Source organism: Carassius gibelio, chromosome A7, assembly GCF_023724105.1.
Source record: "Carassius gibelio isolate Cgi1373 ecotype wild population from Czech Republic chromosome A7, carGib1.2-hapl.c, whole genome shotgun sequence".
NCBI classification, from domain to species: domain Eukaryota; kingdom Metazoa; phylum Chordata; class Actinopteri; order Cypriniformes; family Cyprinidae; genus Carassius; species Carassius gibelio.
This window is the reverse complement of record NC_068377.1, coordinates 24,759,258-24,778,662: the sequence shown is the minus strand read 5'-3', so window position 1 is coordinate 24,778,662 and position 19,405 is coordinate 24,759,258. Positions and strand designations below refer to the sequence as shown.

General features: G+C 38.3%; 1 protein-coding gene across 5 annotated transcripts in view; it reads left to right on the top strand.

Moving 5' to 3' along the window:
* The window catches only part of LOC128016915 (potassium voltage-gated channel subfamily C member 1-like), a 35,050-nt gene that overhangs the window by 13,029 nt on the left and 2,616 nt on the right, over positions 1-19,405 (top strand). Inside the window, exons 2-4 of one of the 5 annotated variants that reach the window (XM_052601870.1) lie at positions 7,016-7,853; positions 14,278-14,463; positions 15,121-19,169. In XM_052601870.1, the coding sequence (XP_052457830.1) occupies positions 7,016-7,853; positions 14,278-14,463; positions 15,121-15,248 (1,152 nt within the window). In that variant the 3' untranslated portion in view covers positions 15,249-19,169. Of the gene's footprint in view, positions 1-7,015; positions 7,947-14,277; positions 14,464-15,120; positions 19,170-19,405 lie in introns of those variants that run through there. The other 4 variants (XM_052601869.1, XM_052601871.1, XM_052601868.1 and 1 more) reach the window with 4 other exon arrangements.

Here is a 19,405-nt window from a genome sequence, read left to right as displayed (position 1 = left end):
ATATTGAAAGCGGCTCCCTGAGACCCGCAAATTAGTTAAAATCTCCCGGAATCTAGACCGAGCGAGCAAAAGCGCGCATGCGAAACAGATACTGTGTTTCAAACCGTGTAGCGCGCGCACGGCAGAGAGGGAGACACCTTGCGTGTGTGTGCTAATGTGCTAATGTGCGAAGCGCATGTCAGACAGAGACCATCCTGATTGGCCTGTTACTGCAAATCAACCAATCAATTGTCAGTGTGGGCGGGCTTTTATCTCTTCTCCCGAACAAAATTAATCAGTTATGTCTATCTAGAAACAGGAGCACCATGGCAGGGGGAGAGTGCCAAAAAAAAAAAAAAAAGAACACGAAAGTGTACCCCTGACTGTCTTATAGGTGTAAAACATAATGACAGTCTTGCTCAAGCATTGCCCATGGCCGGTTATATGATTGCAAAAGGCATGTTGAGGTGAGTTGACAAGTCTCATTTCATCTGCATATTAGAATATTATTCAGGCTAGTTGCCAAGGCTACATGAAAACAACAAACTCTTTAGACCTGTTTAAAGTTGCAATGGAAAATAAATAAAAGCAGTTTACATAAAGTGTATAAGCAGATTATATAAATAGTAAAAGTAATCTACATATTTAAACATAATTAACGAATAATTACATAGGCCTATAGCTTATAGAAATAATATTTTATGCTATATCTTTTAGGGACCACAACATGTTAGGGAGGCTAAGCGCAGGGAAGGCTGCTCCGATATATCTCAGTTCTCCCATTCAGATAGGCAAAGTCTCACTGAGAAGGTGACTACAGCTGAGATGTATTTCCTTCCTTTTGGGAGGGGGGTCTTCGGGATACCTCCCTGAAATTACTTTTTGCAGGTTGGGATGTCTGGGAATGAGTTTAAATAAACTTCTGTCAGTTCATGAATACCTACAACAGGCTTCTTGAATGTCAGTTTGAAGTTCATTAGGAGATGATGACGTCAACATAAATAATTGTGGTTGCTAAATTAGTGGTGTGCTTTACTTAACACACAATAATGAATTGCTAGCTCTAATTCAAGAATGGCCAGTACTATCTTCCCCATTAATCTCCCATCAGTGAAGAGAAACACTTATTTCAGCTTTGAGTAGGAACTTTACTGCACATTAATGGCAAAACAGCAGTGTGTAATGTAATGTACATTTAACAGCCCTCCCACTTTCTGTACGCAAGTCATCTTCACTGACCAGCCAAGCTGGGAAATCTGAGGCTTGAGTGGAATATATTTATGAATTACTGCAAGCTAATGGAAATTTGTTGTGTGGATTCAGTGTCAAGCATGCTAGCACACTTATTACAGGATGTTTGTGTTGATGTGGCCCACAGCCTTTTATGCCTCGGATCTTTTCTCCTGTGAGTGTTCGTATTTTCAGTTGAAATCTCTAACATGCATAATTTAGAGAAGATTTGTACACGTCAAAGTTGATTACATTTTGAAAAGGATTCCACTGGTTAAACCTGCTAATTCACTGTTAACACACAGACATGCTTAGAGACTGTGGAGTTGGCAAAAAAAGCAAAATTAGAGGAAAGGGTTTGAAAGTTTTGTCTGGTGCCTCTCTATATTTTTTGAGAATAGTACAATATACTCTGCAAAAGGATTAAAGACGGTTTTATGTTGGTAGAAAAAAGCTACAAATGCCCTAGGAAGTCAGCTCAGCAAAAATATAGCTACTTATTTAAAAAGGCTGTGCAACCTTTGTTTCCACTTAGCTAAAAAATCTCTTTACCTCCAGAAAGCAATTTGACCTTTAGCATTTATAGTCTCAATAGTAATCTCTGAGGGGTGGTTTTCTGATCCTGGTTTTTGCACTTCACTTAAATGTAAGGAAGCTACATATAAGTGGAGTGTACCTATCATAGCTAGACCTTTTTTATTGGGGCATGAGTATGGAATTTGCAGTAAAACTGCCAAAAAACTAAGTTTCTTAACTTTTAGTATAATAAAAGAGATCTGATAAACACTTCACAATCTCGCTTGCAAGAGTCATCTGACCACTTTCTGTCTACAGTTTTATGAATACTGTGGATTTGAATATAACATACTGTTTTTCCGTCTTCTCTATAGTAGGGAAGTATGTGATTTCAGATGCAGCCAGTCACTTGTTTTGTTCATAAATAAATCTAAAGCCAATCATCTCAAATAATAATTCACAGGAACACTCTTGCCATCTACTAGCATAACCTGCAGAACGAGCTCCTGTTGGTATCCTATATTCACTTTTGAAACACTGCTCATTTTTATACATATGTTTTAAGTATTTGAATAATAACATAATAAATATAATATTCCTAACAGCTAGAATGGCCAAAATAGCAAATAGAAACAGTCTACAGATACTGTATGTGACTCAAGATTTGTTGTGATTTTGCTATTTTTCCTAAAGAAAGAAACCAGCTTTGCAACCAGCTCCTTTACAATTAATACAGATGGTTATAAACTGGTAGGACTAAGTCAGGACCCCCAACTGGCCCCGGTGGGACATTATTGTTCAAAAATGAAAGTACGGGAGTGCCAACACTCACAGCCATGTACAAAAAGCCCAATACACAGGCCCTCCCTACAGACGCAAAACACATGAATCCAGAAATACAGACACAGTCCCTAATGTGGGTGCACTGTGTCTGGTTACATAAGAGAACGTGACAAGCTTTCATCTCCAGGAACAGAAGTACAACCAGAGAATGAGAGTAAGAGGTGATGTAAGGCAGAAGGGGGAGGATTTTGAGCTATTTCTGAGACACTTGAATTAGCCTCTTCCCTTCTTTTTCCCCTCCGTCTGTCCCTCTTGCATCCTCTTCATTTTCCCTTGCAGAAATGCTTTGGCAATGGGGTCACTTAGCACTTTTCACCTAATCATTTACTCACATCATCTTATGGATGTTTTAGTTTTATTGTATCATGCCGATTCATAAGTACTTCAGAGTACTTAGTTGTCAGCATTTTAATCAGACCACAATCCATCCACACACACTGCAGTGTGTTTTGTTGAGGCAGATCCACTGACAAAGAGAGTTTCGGGTAACTAGTCGTTAATCTTTTGATGATTGTAAGAAGGGTAACATGATTCTACACCCAAACAGTCCAGACAGGGGTAATTCATCTGTTTGAATAGAAAGAGAAAAAAAAAACAATATCATGGCTAAACAATTGTGCTGACAAAGCCATTGAACATGGACATTGCATGAACTGGTCATTCAGATTCAGCTACCTGTCAGCCTCACAGAAATGAATTTACTTTAATGGAAAAATGTGTTTATAAATTATAACTGCTAACTAATTAGAACCCAGCAAGCCTGTGATTTAATTCAATCAAACAGCATTAAACAATACTGTTCAAAGGTTTAGGGTTTCTTATATGCACCAAAAAAGAGAAAGAAAGAAACAAAGAAAGAAGCAAACAAACAAAGAAAAAAGAAAAAGTATAAAGGTGAAATATTACTACCATTTAAAATTGCCAAATTTTATTAGAATTTTAACATAGCAGTTTTCTAAATGAAATTAATGTAAAAATGTAAAGCGACATTTTCAGGAGTCAAATACTACAATCTTCAGTGTCATGTGATCCTTCAGAAATCATTCTATGCTCGATAAACAATTGTACCTCTTAATATTTTGTGGAAACTATGATATTTTTTTAAGGAAACTTTTGAATAAAAAGTTGAAAAAACAGCTTTTATTTTTCAGTTTTAATATGTCTGAATAAAAGTATTAATTAAAAATAGAAATGTTTTGAAACCTCAAGGAATGTCCTTGAGTTTGAACTGTCCCTGCACCCAATATTTATACTATCCATCCAAAATAATATGTGAGAACTACAAACATGAATAAAACACGTAAAAAAAAAAACTACAAACATGGTGTATGAGCGTGACCAACGGTTAAGTAAAGTGATTTAGATAAAGGGGTTTGTTACTAATAATCAACATTTAAACTGGTAAAAAAATATTTATATAATGTTATCTGTGTTACATTTCATCTGCAACAGCAGTGTAAACTTTTATAAACATCCATTTGTTTGTTAACTTTTAATTGCATCATTATGCAGAAAATATGAGCAGAGTTCTCCGCATGAAGTCCCACGGATGGCAGATCAACGTGCTACTTCTTTAGTCTCCGATATGGTAGGAAGTTAAATGAAATGAAGAGTGGAGAATACAAACTGTGAAAAGATGATTGACAGGCCAGTTTACAGTGACAGGGTGTGTGTAACTGTGACGTAGCGGTCCGTTAAAGACTCAACTGTATTATGTGATGTTATGTCCCAAACCTTGCCTACTTTCTACTACACTCTCAAAAGTGTGCACTTTTTCCTCACTCAAAAAGTACATACTTTAATGGCATAGTATAAGTAGGCACATTGCGGCACAGCATGTAGCATATGTTACAGGCCTCAGATCAGTCAAAGGGGTTAAAGGTCAATTCGTTTTTACTTCCTATATGTCTCTATATGTGGTATATATGGTGTTGCTGAATTGAGTTTCACCACTGAGACAGGAAGTGTTGCTCAATCATGCGGTCTCGGTGTCTTCATGCGTGGGACATGCTGTAGGAGGCTTGCACAAGGCCATGTTATGCAGACTATTCTGCTCACCTGTAAAGAAATGTAAGGACGTGCTAACAGGTGGATAATCCATTGTTCTTTAAATGTAGCAAATATGCTATGACAATAAAAAATAAAAAAGTATGAGAGGGCAGCTTGAGGACACATTCTTGCAGTCATGTTAACAGTAAAAATCAAGTGCACATAGCAAAATATACTTCTTATGGTTCATATAGTTCTTATATGATTCAGATTTTTTTTTTTGGGGGGGGGGTATTTTGTTTGGCACAATATGTTATATGATACCTTATTGAATGTAAAAGTGGCATGTCATTTGTGACACATTGACCTGGTTTCCATTCTTGTATCACTTATGGGAACTGATGCTGAGCCGATTGATTGGCTGGATCGAAGTGATACATTTTTAAGCTAAATTCACCATAGTTTCTGAGAAGAGATATTGAGCAACATTTATATGAAACAAAGAAACAAAACATTTTGTGGCATGTTGCTATTTTAGTTGGATTTCTATTTTCATCAAACTTCAAAGAGAATAAGTGCCTAAACAAGTCAGAGGATGTGAGGGAAAAAAGGGTGGCATCTAACCAGTGTTTATATACATAAAAGTGCAGGGTAAGTGAAGGTATTGTTGTTTACTTTGAATATATATATATATATATATATATATATATATATATATATATATATATATATATATATATATATATATATAATTTAAATCAACCCTTTCATGTGTAAGTTCAAATATTTTAACTGACCCCTTGTTTCCATGGCGACGCGTCATGATTGTCACGTGACATACCGCAGCCATAATAACTAACAGAGATGTATCGGTATTCGTTTTATTTAGTTTTTCATTTTTTATTAAAATATATTCACAAACTTGCTTACCATGTCAACTATCTGATATTCCGATCCTTAGTTTAAAAACCTTTATAAATTATCTTGATCTATAACGAGATGAGCGCTGCAGTTCAGAGTCCTGTCAGCCGGATTTAACGTACAGCACTTGAATTCCCGAGTTTCTCCCGAAATACATGAAAGTAAGTTGCTGTTGAACTGGATGAAGAATAGAGTAAATTTTATTTTTCTGCTATGTGTGTCTGATATATGAATAAAACACGTCGGCAAAATACATTTGATTAGATAGATTTTGCTGCTTCCATAGACATCACTGTGTATTTTACAAACTACCAATGTATTGTTTTACTGTGATTATGTATATTTAAATGTGTGAAACCTAAAATAAACATTATGGGGTTGAAAACACTGCATATTAATTGTGATATATGACAAGAGCTGATCGCATCCGTCTCTGGCTCAGCGCCAGCCAACGCGCGAAAGCTGTTTGAATCTGGCAGTTCTGTGACGCCACTGAACATTCTAAAGCATAACTCTCAGGGGCACAGAAATAAGAATCCAATATATGGTGCAATAATGCTAAAAATGTTAAAATATATATATATATATTTTTTTTTTTGCAAAAAACCTCGGCTTGATGGACAGCCGGACACAAGGCGTTACGTTACACCTGATGAGGATGTTTCTCCCTCCCCTGGCCCAACATCAACAGACAGTGTTGCCAGATTGGAAATGTCCAAGTATCATACCAGAATTTCAAAATTATCGTATTTGAAAGAAAATTATTACATTTAACAATTAACCACATTTTGAGACGTCCTCCAAATTTCCATTAGGAGTATGGTTGGACGGAAGCAGTGCGACAAAAATACTATCCCATAATTTTGCACAGTAATCTGACAATAAATGTGGCACACCAAGATTTTCATATGCACACCCAGAGTTTCTTTTCTGGCTACACTACTGATGCAAAATAACAGTAGTGCAATGATATTTTTATATAAATAGTTTACTGTGCTTTGTACAGTAACATTAGAGAGTTTACATTAATAGCTAAAATAATGTGCAGTCCGTGAAAAAAAAAATGAATAGAAATTGACAATGATATCAAAACCACCACAGAAGCTGCTCAATTGGGTCTGACTTGTTTATTCAGTTGCTCTTCTATTAGCTTTTCATTAGCTTGTGTTTGACAATGTGTTTATTCATTACTGTTTGTTTGCCTGTAACTTTATTTGTTTAGATTTGTCTACTCAGTCTACACACAGTGCATTCTTCTAGAGAGCACAATGAGGTTTTTAATAGTCTTTTGATATTTTAATTTTAATTAAATTAAATCTTTTTTTAATTAAAAAAATGTAATTAAAATCTTGTGGGTGGCAAGATTTATAATGTTTTTTTTAAGAAATTAATACTTTTATTCAGCAAATAGATCAAAATTTACAGTAAAGAAATGTATAATGCTACAAAAGATGTCTGTTTAAGCCTGCCTCTTTGCCAAGCATGCAAACAAAACACTTTTCAATCTTTTCCGTTGTTCTCTCTCTCTCTCCTGCAGTGGGTGGCATTTGCCTCGCTGTTCTTCATACTGGTTTCCATAACCACTTTCTGCCTGGAGACACACGAGGCCTTCAACCCCATCATTAACCGAACATATATTAACCCTGAAGACAACAGCTCCAGGTTTCACTTGGAGACAGAGACGGTGGTCTACCTAACCTACATCGAGGGAGTGTGTGTAGTGTGGTTCACCTTTGAGTTCCTCATGCGTGTCACCTTCTGTCCAGACAAAAAGAAATTCATCAAAAACACGCTAAACATCATCGACTTTGTGGCCATCCTGCCATTTTACCTGGAGGTGGGCCTGAGCGGATTGTCCTCTTCCGAAGCAAAGGACGTTCTGGGTTTCCTCCGAGTAGTGCGGTTCGTTCGGATCCTCCGAATCTTCAAGCTGACGCGACACTTTGTGGGCCTGCGAGTGCTGGGACACACCCTCCGCGCCAGCACCAATGAGTTCCTCCTGCTCATCATCTTTCTGGCGCTCGGAGTTCTCATCTTTGCCACCATGATCTACTACGCCGAGCGAATCGGTGCCAATCCCAATGACCCACGTGCCAGCGAGCACACCCATTTCAAAAACATCCCCATTGGCTTCTGGTGGGCTGTTGTGACTATGACCACATTGGGCTACGGAGACATGTATCCTCAGACCTGGTCAGGCATGTTGGTGGGCGCATTGTGTGCTCTGGCGGGTGTGTTAACCATCGCCATGCCTGTGCCTGTCATCGTCAATAACTTTGGGATGTACTACTCTCTAGCCATGGCTAAGCAGAAGCTACCAAAGAAAAAGAACAAGCATATTCCCCGTGCCCCCCAGCTGGGCTCACCGAATTACTGTAAGTCTGCCATGAACTCACCTCACCACAGCCCACAAAGTGACCATTGCGCTCTTCCTGCCCAAGAGGAGATTTTAGAAATGAACAGAGCAGGTAGGAGGCTTGTTTTTAAGCAGCATCCTTCTGGATTATTGTCATAGATTCAGAAGTTTAAGAGATTTAACTCACCTTTTCTTCCCTTCCACCTCACCGTTTTTCTAGACCTGCCTGAAATCACACATGTAACCTGTTTTCAAAATCTCTCATTTGGGAATCATTCAAATGCAGCTCAACCATCTGGAGACATTATAAAATCTCATCGCACCGCATTCTTTACAAAGATGTGTGTAGAAACAAACACACTTCTTCACCATGGTTGCATAACAACCAATACCCCATGCAACATTTTGCAAATCTTTATGTTTTTCAATCAGACTCCTGTGAGGATAAATTATATCCACCCAGACAAACAGGAGCACACTCATTGAATGGCTTGCTTTTCAAGTAGGATGCTTAATTACATTCTACTTATATGCAAATACACAATAGTTTTTATTTGCTTTTGTGATGTTAAGCATGATTTATTCTATGGCTTTAAGCAAATAGCTACAGTTGAATGATTTTGTAAGGGAGTTGAAAATCCACAGAAGAATACAGAAGGGATGCAACAACTAATCCATACTTGATACTGAATTTCATAATCTATTAGTTTGATTTGTGTCACAAATTTGTTAGGTGGTGGAGGTGAAATGGGGTATACTGTTCTAGTTAGTATCTGTTGTAGAAATATGGTATAGTAAACAACTGTGATTTTGTATCTAAAATTATGTTGTGTTACATACATTCATAATTCATAATCAATATCCATTATCTCATGTTGGATTGAGTTCAGATCTGAGTTAAATTTACAAAATGAAAAAAGCCTTGTTGTAGCCTGTCAGCCACACACAATTACATGTGGATGTGGAACAGTAAGAGTGCCTGACCGGCATAAATAAGATATTTCATCCCACTCCACTCTGTCCTCAGCGTTCAGCGAGAGTAAGTGGTGGTGAGTGCCTTCATTTGGAGCACTCATTTAAAGATTGACTGTGAAAGAGAAGTGAAGAGATGAGCTTGTTGGCCGTGTCTGATCAGACTACTTAAAGAATTTCTCATATTGTGTGAGAGTATCTGTGAGTGACTCCTTCCTCCATAAGTCTGACTGGAGGAATCCCCATTTTGAAATTTCATAATCACATTCTAACTTTAAATGTAATAATCCATGGGCTTTCAAGCTTTTTGATTCCAAGGACCACCAAATATTATGATCCCTTTGGGATAATGCCATTCTAAAATATAAAGCTATAAACAAAGGTGGAAAGGATGAACTTTTTTGAAAGATACAGCAAAAGTAAAAAATAAATAAATAATGAAAAAAACAAAACAATGCATTGCATGTCTAAATAAATAAATAAATATAAAGAGCACAATAAATCTGACCCCATCAACAGAATTAAATATTTGTGATATTTGAAATATCTAATATGTCTTTTAAAGGGGTCATATGACGTTGCTAAAAAGAACATTATTTTGTGTAATGCGATGTTTACGCAGTTTAAGGTTAAAAAAAAAAAGATTATTTTCCACAAACCATACATAACTGTACACTGTTGCTTCTCCATGCCCCACCTTTCCGAAACGGGTGGATTTTTTACAAAGCTCATTTTTCTGAAAAGCGCGGTGTGCTCTGATTGGCCAGATATCTAGTGTGCTGTGATTGGCCGAATACTTTAAGTGTGTTATGAAAATTTCCCCCCGACCATTACCAGGTGTAGGAAACTTTCCTTCATAAATGCACTGCACACATCTGAATATTTAGGTTGGACTGTTCTGGAACAGTTTTGTAAATAAAACTTAACCACTGATTTCTAGTTATATCCTCTTTTGGACGGCCAAACATAATAGTAATGGTGCTGAAATGTCAGCTTCGCCCTCACAGGAATAAAATACATTTTAAAATATATAAAAAAAGGATCATTCCATTGTTGTGAGAGTTTGTGACAAACACTAAACTTTGAGAACTCACTCAATGAATAATTATATTACAGTATTAGAGACAGCCTTAAGTATGTATCTATTTATACGTTAAGTTATAAAAGGAGAGTCCTGCCTGCAATGTTTACTTGCGTGATCATTCTGTCCTGTTGAAGACAAAGCTTATGAAGTGAAAGGATGGGTAGTGCCTTCTGTTTTCTCACAGTCTCTTTATTATTTCATTCTCTGTGTTTTTACACCGCACTAGAGCCTGTTGCTATGGCAACAGTGTCCAAGCAACCGCACAATAGGAAAAGCAATCTGCAATGAGCTGCAGTCATTCACTCGCCTCGCACGACTCCTGCGCAATTCACAAACACACACACACACACACACACCTCGCACACACAGTTAGATGGTCTGAGCTGAGGATGAATGCAGTATAAATCAATACGTGACCTACTGTTAATTGCTGCTCAGGTTTTTAGGGGATAAAATGTCTCTGGATGTTTTTAGGGTTTAATATAAATCATCTGTAATGTTTCGATGGGAAATAATGGATAATGAATCCAATTTTGATCTTCATGCCAGTTGGATTGAAAATGTTAAATAACAAACTATACATAAAAAACTAGATATCCTATCTGTCCTTTATTCCCTCTATCCCTCTCTTTTTAAATCTCTCTTGTAAATGAGTTTACAGATGGCACAAAGGCCTTGATTATCAGCTCCATCCATTTGACTTTGGGCAGAGAACCGTAAGAATCACCAGCACATAGAGCGAAAGCATCTGTTGCATTGGCCGCGGTCGCAGAAAAACACAGCAAACACTCTCCGTGCAGCTCTGTGTCACTCACTCACACACACACACACACACACACACACACACTGTTTGAAATGAGTCAACACTCTGTCCTCCATAGACAGTGCCTATATCCATCCCTGTCGTATAATTATTTCTAATTCTGAGGTCTCCTGAGAAATACGAGTTGTGTAATTATCATTATGTTCTTGGCCCCTTTTTTAAATTCAAACGCTCGACTCACACTTAACACATCCAGCATAATGGTATTTCATGAGTTGCTTTGGCTCTCGCTGTTAATTGTGGCAATTGGAGATACGACAGTATTTATATTTAGTTTTATGTATCAGCATATAGTATGTGTTTGATATATTGTACAGCATATAATCAGCACCCTTATATTTTTCAGAAGTTGCTAGGAATAGTTGCTATTAACAGGATTCACTCACAGGGAAACATGACATTTCAGGTACATGAGTACATTTAAATGAATTTTTATATAATATTCTTCAAGTTTTCAGTTTCATTGTGTATTCAGATCTGTATCAGAATTTGGAAGATTATTGGAAGATTTGGTGCCATGAGTTCAGGAAGATGATTATGTCTTCGAGGCACACGACTGAATTCAGGTTATTCAGTGGCCACATACTTTAAAGTTTTGGGAGTGAGGGTGTTTAAACTGGGGACGCTATGTAGCTCTCACAGCTGTAAACAAGAACTGTCACTAAATGATTTTTTCAAAGGTGAATTTGCTAACTGATCCATAACTCTGCATGTACAGAACGACGTAAAACACAACAGGACTGACAACCATATTTACATTTTTATGCGGTCAATCTGAACGGATGCTTAAGGTTGTTTGTCACTTCCTGCTGTTTTTCATTTCATGGGTGAGGAAAAATGAGGAGAGTGCTGAAAGTGAGGGGGATGTTGAAGAGAAAGAGAGATTTGAGGGTGTTTGGAGCAGAAATAGCAGAGAGGAAGTAGGGCAGGTGCAGCAGGGCCCCAGCAGATCTGTCTTTCACTACAGACTCTACGCTGGGGCTCATGAGCAAATAATAATCACTACTTAAGAGTGAGCAGGTTCTCATTCACACAGAATTAGAGGTGAATATTCCTGCTTGAGGAGATAACATACACTACATGTAGTCTACAACTAGACATCTCTGGATTTTTCTTTAGGAGAAAGGAGGATACACTCTGAATGAACCATTTTCATTTATTCATATACCGTGTTTAACCACACATACACACTTTAATAAGAGACAATACTGACTTGAAGATCATTATTGTATAAATGAGATGAATTGGATCGTATTTATTATCTTCCTATACATTTCACAAATGTTTTTAACAATTTATAAATTAGCCATGTGCTGTGTTTACGAACTAGACAGCCATCTCAAAGGTGACTGCGACAGGTGGCAAGACCAGCCATAGCAACACCAATCAGTAATCAGCATTCAGACATGATGATTTATTAAAAATTACTTCACCTGAACTGTAAATGCTAATCACACGAACATTTATGCATTTAGCAGACACTTTTATCCAAAGGAACATACAGAGCAGTCAGTGTGTTTTTTTTTTTTACCATTACGTGTGTTCCCTGGGAATCGAACCTGCAACCTTTTGTGTTGCTGACGCAATGCTCTATCACTGAGCCACAGGATTAAATCACTGCCATTTTAGCCATTGTAAGAAATTAAAATTAATTGAAAGTGATTAAGATGATTAAGCGAGTGCAGATCCCTTACTAGAATATGCTGCACTGTAAGAGAGAAACAGAAACAACTATAGAGAGAGTGAGAGGAATGGCTGTTTATCAACCTGTTCATAAAAATGAGTCATCTTATCCATCCCAGACTCTCCATCACAGAGGCTTGCATCACTGCAACAACTTTTCGTGTGTGTGTTTTAAGTATCAGTGTGCTGTTACCTCATACTGTAAATGCGCACACACCATGAACCATCAATAAACACAAATTTGCTCAAATATCAATACGCATGACATTTGCTGTCTTGAGATTTCTTAGAAATCTTATTTTTCTCTATTCACAGTTGCACTTGCTAGAGTAGACTGGACAAACAATAAGACATGACCTGAATCATGTTTAGACTCATGTTTTATTTTCTGGGAGACCATGACCTGAAGGCAAGATTTTGTGATTCAGTTATTTTTGACAAATAAAGCTTCTCTTTTCAGTGTAATTATACTGGCCCCTGATGACCAGTGTGTATAAATATCCTGTTGTAATCCACAGTAAGTCAAACCGATTTTGCACAATATGAGGGTGATTAAGTTATGACAGAACTCTCCCTTTAATAATCTATCAATATTTTGTAGAGTCACAATGTTAATGCAAACCATAGTGTATACTGTATGCGTCTACGTCTGCTGGGTGTGCATGTTGTACTATCTATCAATAGACCATGATGAAATGTATCCACTTTTATCAACAGAACTCACGTCCCATTTGAATAACCACAAAGTTGAAGCCTGCCGTAGTTGCTGATAGATGCTCTATGTTAGCGTGCTTGAATCAGTTTTGGCAATACAATGGGAAATCCAGGTGGGAGATATGATAGTTCACAGAGCCTTTTTCCCCTGAGGAGCTCTGGCAGCGCTACCCTTCTCGCAGGTCTGATCGATGAGGTGTAAATCAAGTGAGCAGAAGCTTCTGGCTGCCAGAAAGCTCACAGGTGAACAGGCTGGTTGCCATCAGCTGTTTCTATATATAACATCGTGGTTTGGGGAAATGCTTCTCCCCTTTCTTTGGAGAAAAATCAGAACTGTACCCTGCAGTTTTGTCAAATGTATTGCTGAAAACAGTACTTGGAGATTTTTTTTGTTTTGTTATGTTAACCAATGCAGAGCTATTTTTCCCCATGTGATTAAACAATGGCATACAATTATATTATATTATTATAATTTATGATTTTTTCAGCCATTATCAAATATAAACAGTTTATGCTTTCCTTAGGATTTGAACCCATGAACTTGGTGTTGCTAGCACCATGCTCACAAATTGTAAATAATAATTAAATAATGAAATAAAAATAATTCGGTTTTTAATTTAGATTATGAATTACAGATGGAAAATGATGGGGAAAACATTTTGCAAATGGAAACTAGACATATTTATTAAAACTATTTTTATATGTATATTGTGCTTAAATTGCATATTAAATATGAAAATAATCTAAGACATCTTAAATAACTGGGTTCTTTCAGGATTTTTATTGCTTATTTATATATTTATTTATTTAAACCAGTGAAAAGGCATGTGTAGTAAATTTTCAGGTTTTCCAGACATTTTTTATGTTTTATTTTTGGAGTTTTGTTTCCCAGAATGGTGTAGCCAGTGTAGATAAAATATGACCATAACTACTAATAAAATACTGTGACCAGGATAACATGTTAATACTACCTTTGCTGTTAAATGAGTATGCTCGTAACCCCAGAATAAATAAATGCATGCACACATAACATCCATGTCACCAGCAGGGCTTCCCATTACCTCCCCTCACCTATCTCTCTGTCCTACACAAGCCCTCTCTTGCATCAGTCTTGGTGTATCCCCATGGCTACATGTTCTTCTCACTTGCTTGTTTGTGTGTTTGAAGATCCCAAAGTGAACGGTGAGGCAGCTAAAGCAGCGCTAGCCAATGAGGATTGTCCCCACATAGACCAAGCCATTTCCCCTGAGGACGGCCATATCTTTAACCCAAGCCAGCCGCGGGGAGACACTCCGTGTTTTCTGCTAAACGTCGGAGGACGATCCACAAACACGGGCACCCGAGTGAGGAAGGGTATGTAACCACTGTGTGAGGCTCTTGCCCTTGAAACACACACACATACTCACACACATACTGTATGTACAGTATATATCAGGTGCATTACACAGTAAATAACCACAGTCTGAACATACAGACAAGCAGAGCGCGCCCACAACAGACAGTTTATGATGATGCAGTTTAACAACTACAGTTTAATCCCAAATGAGACCAAAATTCTACTTAAATGTCCACCTCAGATTTTAGTCAGGTGGCTTAAATGGGCTAAAAAATTGCATCTTTTGTTTAAAGTTTCACTTCCATTAGTTATTTTATTATTTTTAAAACACTCCTGTCAACATTTTTCATATGTAAATAAAATGAGAAACACAGTATCAGAATAGAGACCCTTCCCTGCACGCTCAGATCCTTCCACAAGTCACATTCCGCCAAACCTCTTCTCTTTTAACATATTGTAAATACGTTTTTTTTTCACACCACGCTGCATTATGTCAAATTCATATTAACATGCATACAGCTGCCTCCTGGGGCCAACCTTAATCTTCCCTTTTTTCTGTTTTTCTTTGTTGTTTGTTTGTTTTTTACTTGTTTCTTCCACCACTCTACATGCCTGTGGTGCGTCTCTATGTTTGTACCTCCTTCCATCTCTCCCTCTCTCCCGTCTTATGCTAGCCGGAATGTTCTCAGGGAGGTCAGGGGCGGAGCCAGCCGGCCCGACGCATGGCACACAGGGTTACCCACTGCTGCAGCTAGGCTGGGCGCACAGCCCAGAAGATGGCCATGCCAGGGTCACCACCTGAGATCCATCCATGTTTCACTGTCATACGTTCAAACCGCCCACAGCAGCCTTAGATAAATAAAAAGCCCCTAGACGCTATGTAGCTTAACAGGCTGTCAATTAACGTCAGCAAATGTAGTGATATAAAAACCATCACACGTTCATGATATCTCACACCTGGTCTAGTTTGACCCTTGACCCCTGCTGTATGAATAGACTTCGGATCATACCTAGAGTTTCCTTTCCATAATAATTACACCACTGGCAGTGACAACATAAACTGGCCATTTCTGATCACATTCAAAAGAATATCTTGCTAACATCTACCTATTTGTCATGTGATCATTTTTTAACCAATAGTGCTGTCTGTCTGTGTCTTATGACATGTTGCTCTGTGTGAGCATGCTCTGTTTGACTCCAGATCTCACTCACAGTCAAAAGTAACACAGTATGGTCAACATCATCATTAAGTAGAACTACACACACTGTTCCCAACAAATATGTTTTTTGTCTTTGTGTTTTACTGTTTGTGCAAATGTATGAGTGTTTTGAGAGATGTTTGTGTGTGTGTGCATACAGTGCTTGAGAGTGCACTGTTCTCTTTTCCTGTAGCATTATGTTGTGCATGTGTTGGGGCAGTCCTGCAGCCTTGTTGCACAATCTGTCCTGATGCCTGTATGGTATTGGATGAGAAAGTAAAGACTTGGTTTTGCACACAGGCAGATAATATAATGAGTTGGTGTAGATACGCCACTGACATATGTGACATGCTCTTTCATTTTGAGTCGAAAGTCCAAATAAGCCATTAGAGGAGAATTGTGATAATCAATTTAGTTTAGAGTCTCTACTTTCAAGTGTCCGTTTTTTTATCGAATTCAAACAATCTGCACTTGCCTCAGTTCTGACAACAATGCAGAAATGCACACGAGTTGATCATTTCTTCTTTTTTAATATTTGCATGAAAAACTGAGCGAAAATTACTCTACATCAGAGGGTATTTTGATACAGTACTAAGTAACTACAGTAACTTATTAGTATCATCCCTCAAGTAATTCACCAAGTCATTTTAAACCTTGGAAAGATGTCAATAAAATGGTTCGTTTCACCTAATGATAGTAGAAAAAAACTGTTTTAAATCAATTAAATTGTCGATAACTTGTAAATATGTATTGTTAAATATATGCATTCTAATATAATTGGATTTTATTTTTTCTTAAACTGTTTTCATGACATCCTAAGAATTATTTGTTTGAATTGATTTGCTTAAAAAATATTTATTTATATGTTTTTATGACAGTAACTATTTAATTGTTTGGAAACATAATTGTATCATTTGAAAGCAGAGACTTTCCTTTTTCACTGTGTGTACACTTAAAATGTGTTTCTTGTCAAAATGACTCAAAATGATGGTGCAAGTCATATAGAGAAAAAGTGCCTAAAACTGAGGATTGGACTGGATTCTCGATTGCCTTAATTTCAATTGACCAGTCAACAAATCTGTGAACATCTAAATTCTATTTGTAAGCTTTGCCTTGCAATCCACAGCCTTCTTGCTCACTCGAATGCCAGATGAACCAACCGATCTTTGTGCATGCCATCCCAGAGATTGCATGCGATATTAAACCCTTTAAACCTGACCCATAGCAGCGAACATGGTGTGGAGAAAACTGACACAGGTCAAGACGAAGCCTTTGTGTCTCAGCAACTGCCATGTGCACATTTCTCTAAACCAAGGTTATCAAAAGTCCCGGAGCCTGGGCACCATAACCAGCAAGGCCCGAACGCTGGCCGAGGTGGTGTCGATGTCCACCGGGTCCTGCGGCCCACCTGTTCTCCTGCGGCGGTCCCACTCTCCAATCCCTTCCATTCTCTAAGAAATGGAGCAGTTGTGTAGTTAGAGCTGTCTCCCTGGGTCTTCCTCCTGCTCTGCTGCCTTCTGTTCTCTGCGCTGCTTGATTTGGTCTGGTCTGGTCTGGTCTGGTCTGTCTTGTTCTCCGGTCCTTGTTTTCTGGCTCTGTTTTTGTCTCCTCCCCTCCTCCTTTTCCTCTTCTGTCCTTTTTGCTTGTTTCTTGTCTTTATGTACCAACTCTCAACTCATACAAAGCCATCAGAGAGAAAGAAAACCTCCAACTGATCTCAGGGAAAATGTTAAGGATTCCCTAGTTATGAGTGTTTATCAGATACAATAAAAGAACTGGAGGCGAGAAAGGTAAACCTTTCTTTCAGAGCACGTTGTTGCTCTGGGAACCACTTCAGAACTGGAAAGACTTGTGTCCTCCCTTCAAAGGATAGAAATAATGATATTTTTTACAATTAATATTTACTTATAAATCCTGTATATTCTCACATAAAACCTGTTCAGACACATGGAAGATGATACAATAACCTTTTGTCGGTTCCTTTTTCGTTTAATTTGGCTGTTTAATTTTTACTGCACTTCCCCTTTGTTCCGGCGGAGTCTTCCTCTGTTCTTTCTTCATCACCTCATTAAACGGACCCCAGGTAGGAGGTATCAGGACTCCCTCTTTCTTGCTGTCTACAGAACTTCTTTCATTCTCCCTGTGCATTTCTGTCCATCTCTCTTTCTCCGTCCTTTTTAGCCCTCGATTGCGAAAGCAACCCAAATGAACATTTTTACAATGCAGACAAAGAGGAAGTCTTATTTTCTCAGCCTATTTCCTCCTCATTCTGTGAGCTGAATGAAAACAAGGCCCAGTGGCAGGATGACCCTGAGCAATCCCACCCTCCCCTGTATTTTCTACTGCAGATCCCTGCAAAGAGGACACTGCCCTAGTTAAGTATATGCAGTCAGAGGTGCTCACAGTGACCTGAGAAGGCAGCAGCATCTCAAAACCTCGGTTTCCCTTCTCCAGCCTTGCTGGACGTCACAATGGCCAGAGGGATTACACGCTGAAGTCCAAAGGAGGGACGTATATCTAGAGAGAAAAAGAGCACAGTAGAGGATGTTGCTAGTCGACGGAGTGGCAAGCATGTTGATCCGGATTCCAACTGTGTGAGGAATCTCATGGACCAGGACTTTTTTAAGGAAGACCTTAAGGACCATCGACTGAAGAGTGCAATGTGATTGGCTTTAAAGTCAGCAAAATGAGTTTTATAAACATAATACTAATGATAGTACCTGCAGTTACAGATGTAGTGGACTCTTCATTCATTTTAGCATGAGCTGCATGGTGTCACATTAAAAAAAGAGGAAATATTCTATAACTGTTATGAATATGTCTGTACAAAACAAATATTTTCTTTCAAGAGTTCTTGACTATTGCAGAAATGACATGTAGCCATGGGCAATGAGATGCTCAGAGACCATGTTCTTTACTTTAGCAGCTGATATCTTCGTTCTGTCTTTGTTGTTAACCACATGACTCAGCTCTGGTCACATTGACCTCAAAGTCTGAATGAGATGCTAGTGGTTACCTGTGGCGAGTTGGGCGGAGCCGAGAGGCGTGGGAACGAGGGGTGGGGCGCAGGTGCAGCTCATCTCCAATCACTACACCTGGCCTCACTCCTCGTTCCCACACCTCTCGGCCCCGCCCCACTCGCCACATTACCGCTGTGACGTAGATCGTGAATTCCACTCTTCAACTTTGTTTCTGTCTGGCATGCTTGTGTTTCTGGATCTAATAGAGAGAAGAAAAAAACTGAGCAAAATGAGTTGTTTTTCTGTTTTATGTCTTACGTGTTGGTGAATAGATCCTGTGGAAACTGTTGTGAACAACTGTTTATTTCACATATCATGTGCAGACTTTTAACAGTGTTATTTTTGGAGAAAAAACAAACAAACAAGAAAAACAGCATCCTGTCGAGATGTTTTACATCTTCTCTCATTACTTGTAGGTACTAAGACACAAAGAAAAGCAAAAAAGACAGATGTATATTTACACTATAAGAGAATTGTATGCAATTTAGCTAACTTGGGGGGGGGGGGGGGGACAAATGCATGCACTATGTTATGCAACAAAAACTGCATAGAAAAACAGGAAAAGATGACTAAAACCATAGCATGAAATAAATTTTCTATGAAACCTGTTAGAGCGCTTGTTTTTTTTTCCTGGATTGCAGTGGAATGTTTGTTTTGATTCTTGTTTCTCTCACTGGATGATGCACCAGTACTCTCTTTGACCTGAAGTCGACAGGCACAAAGAGCTGAATTGGAAGGTC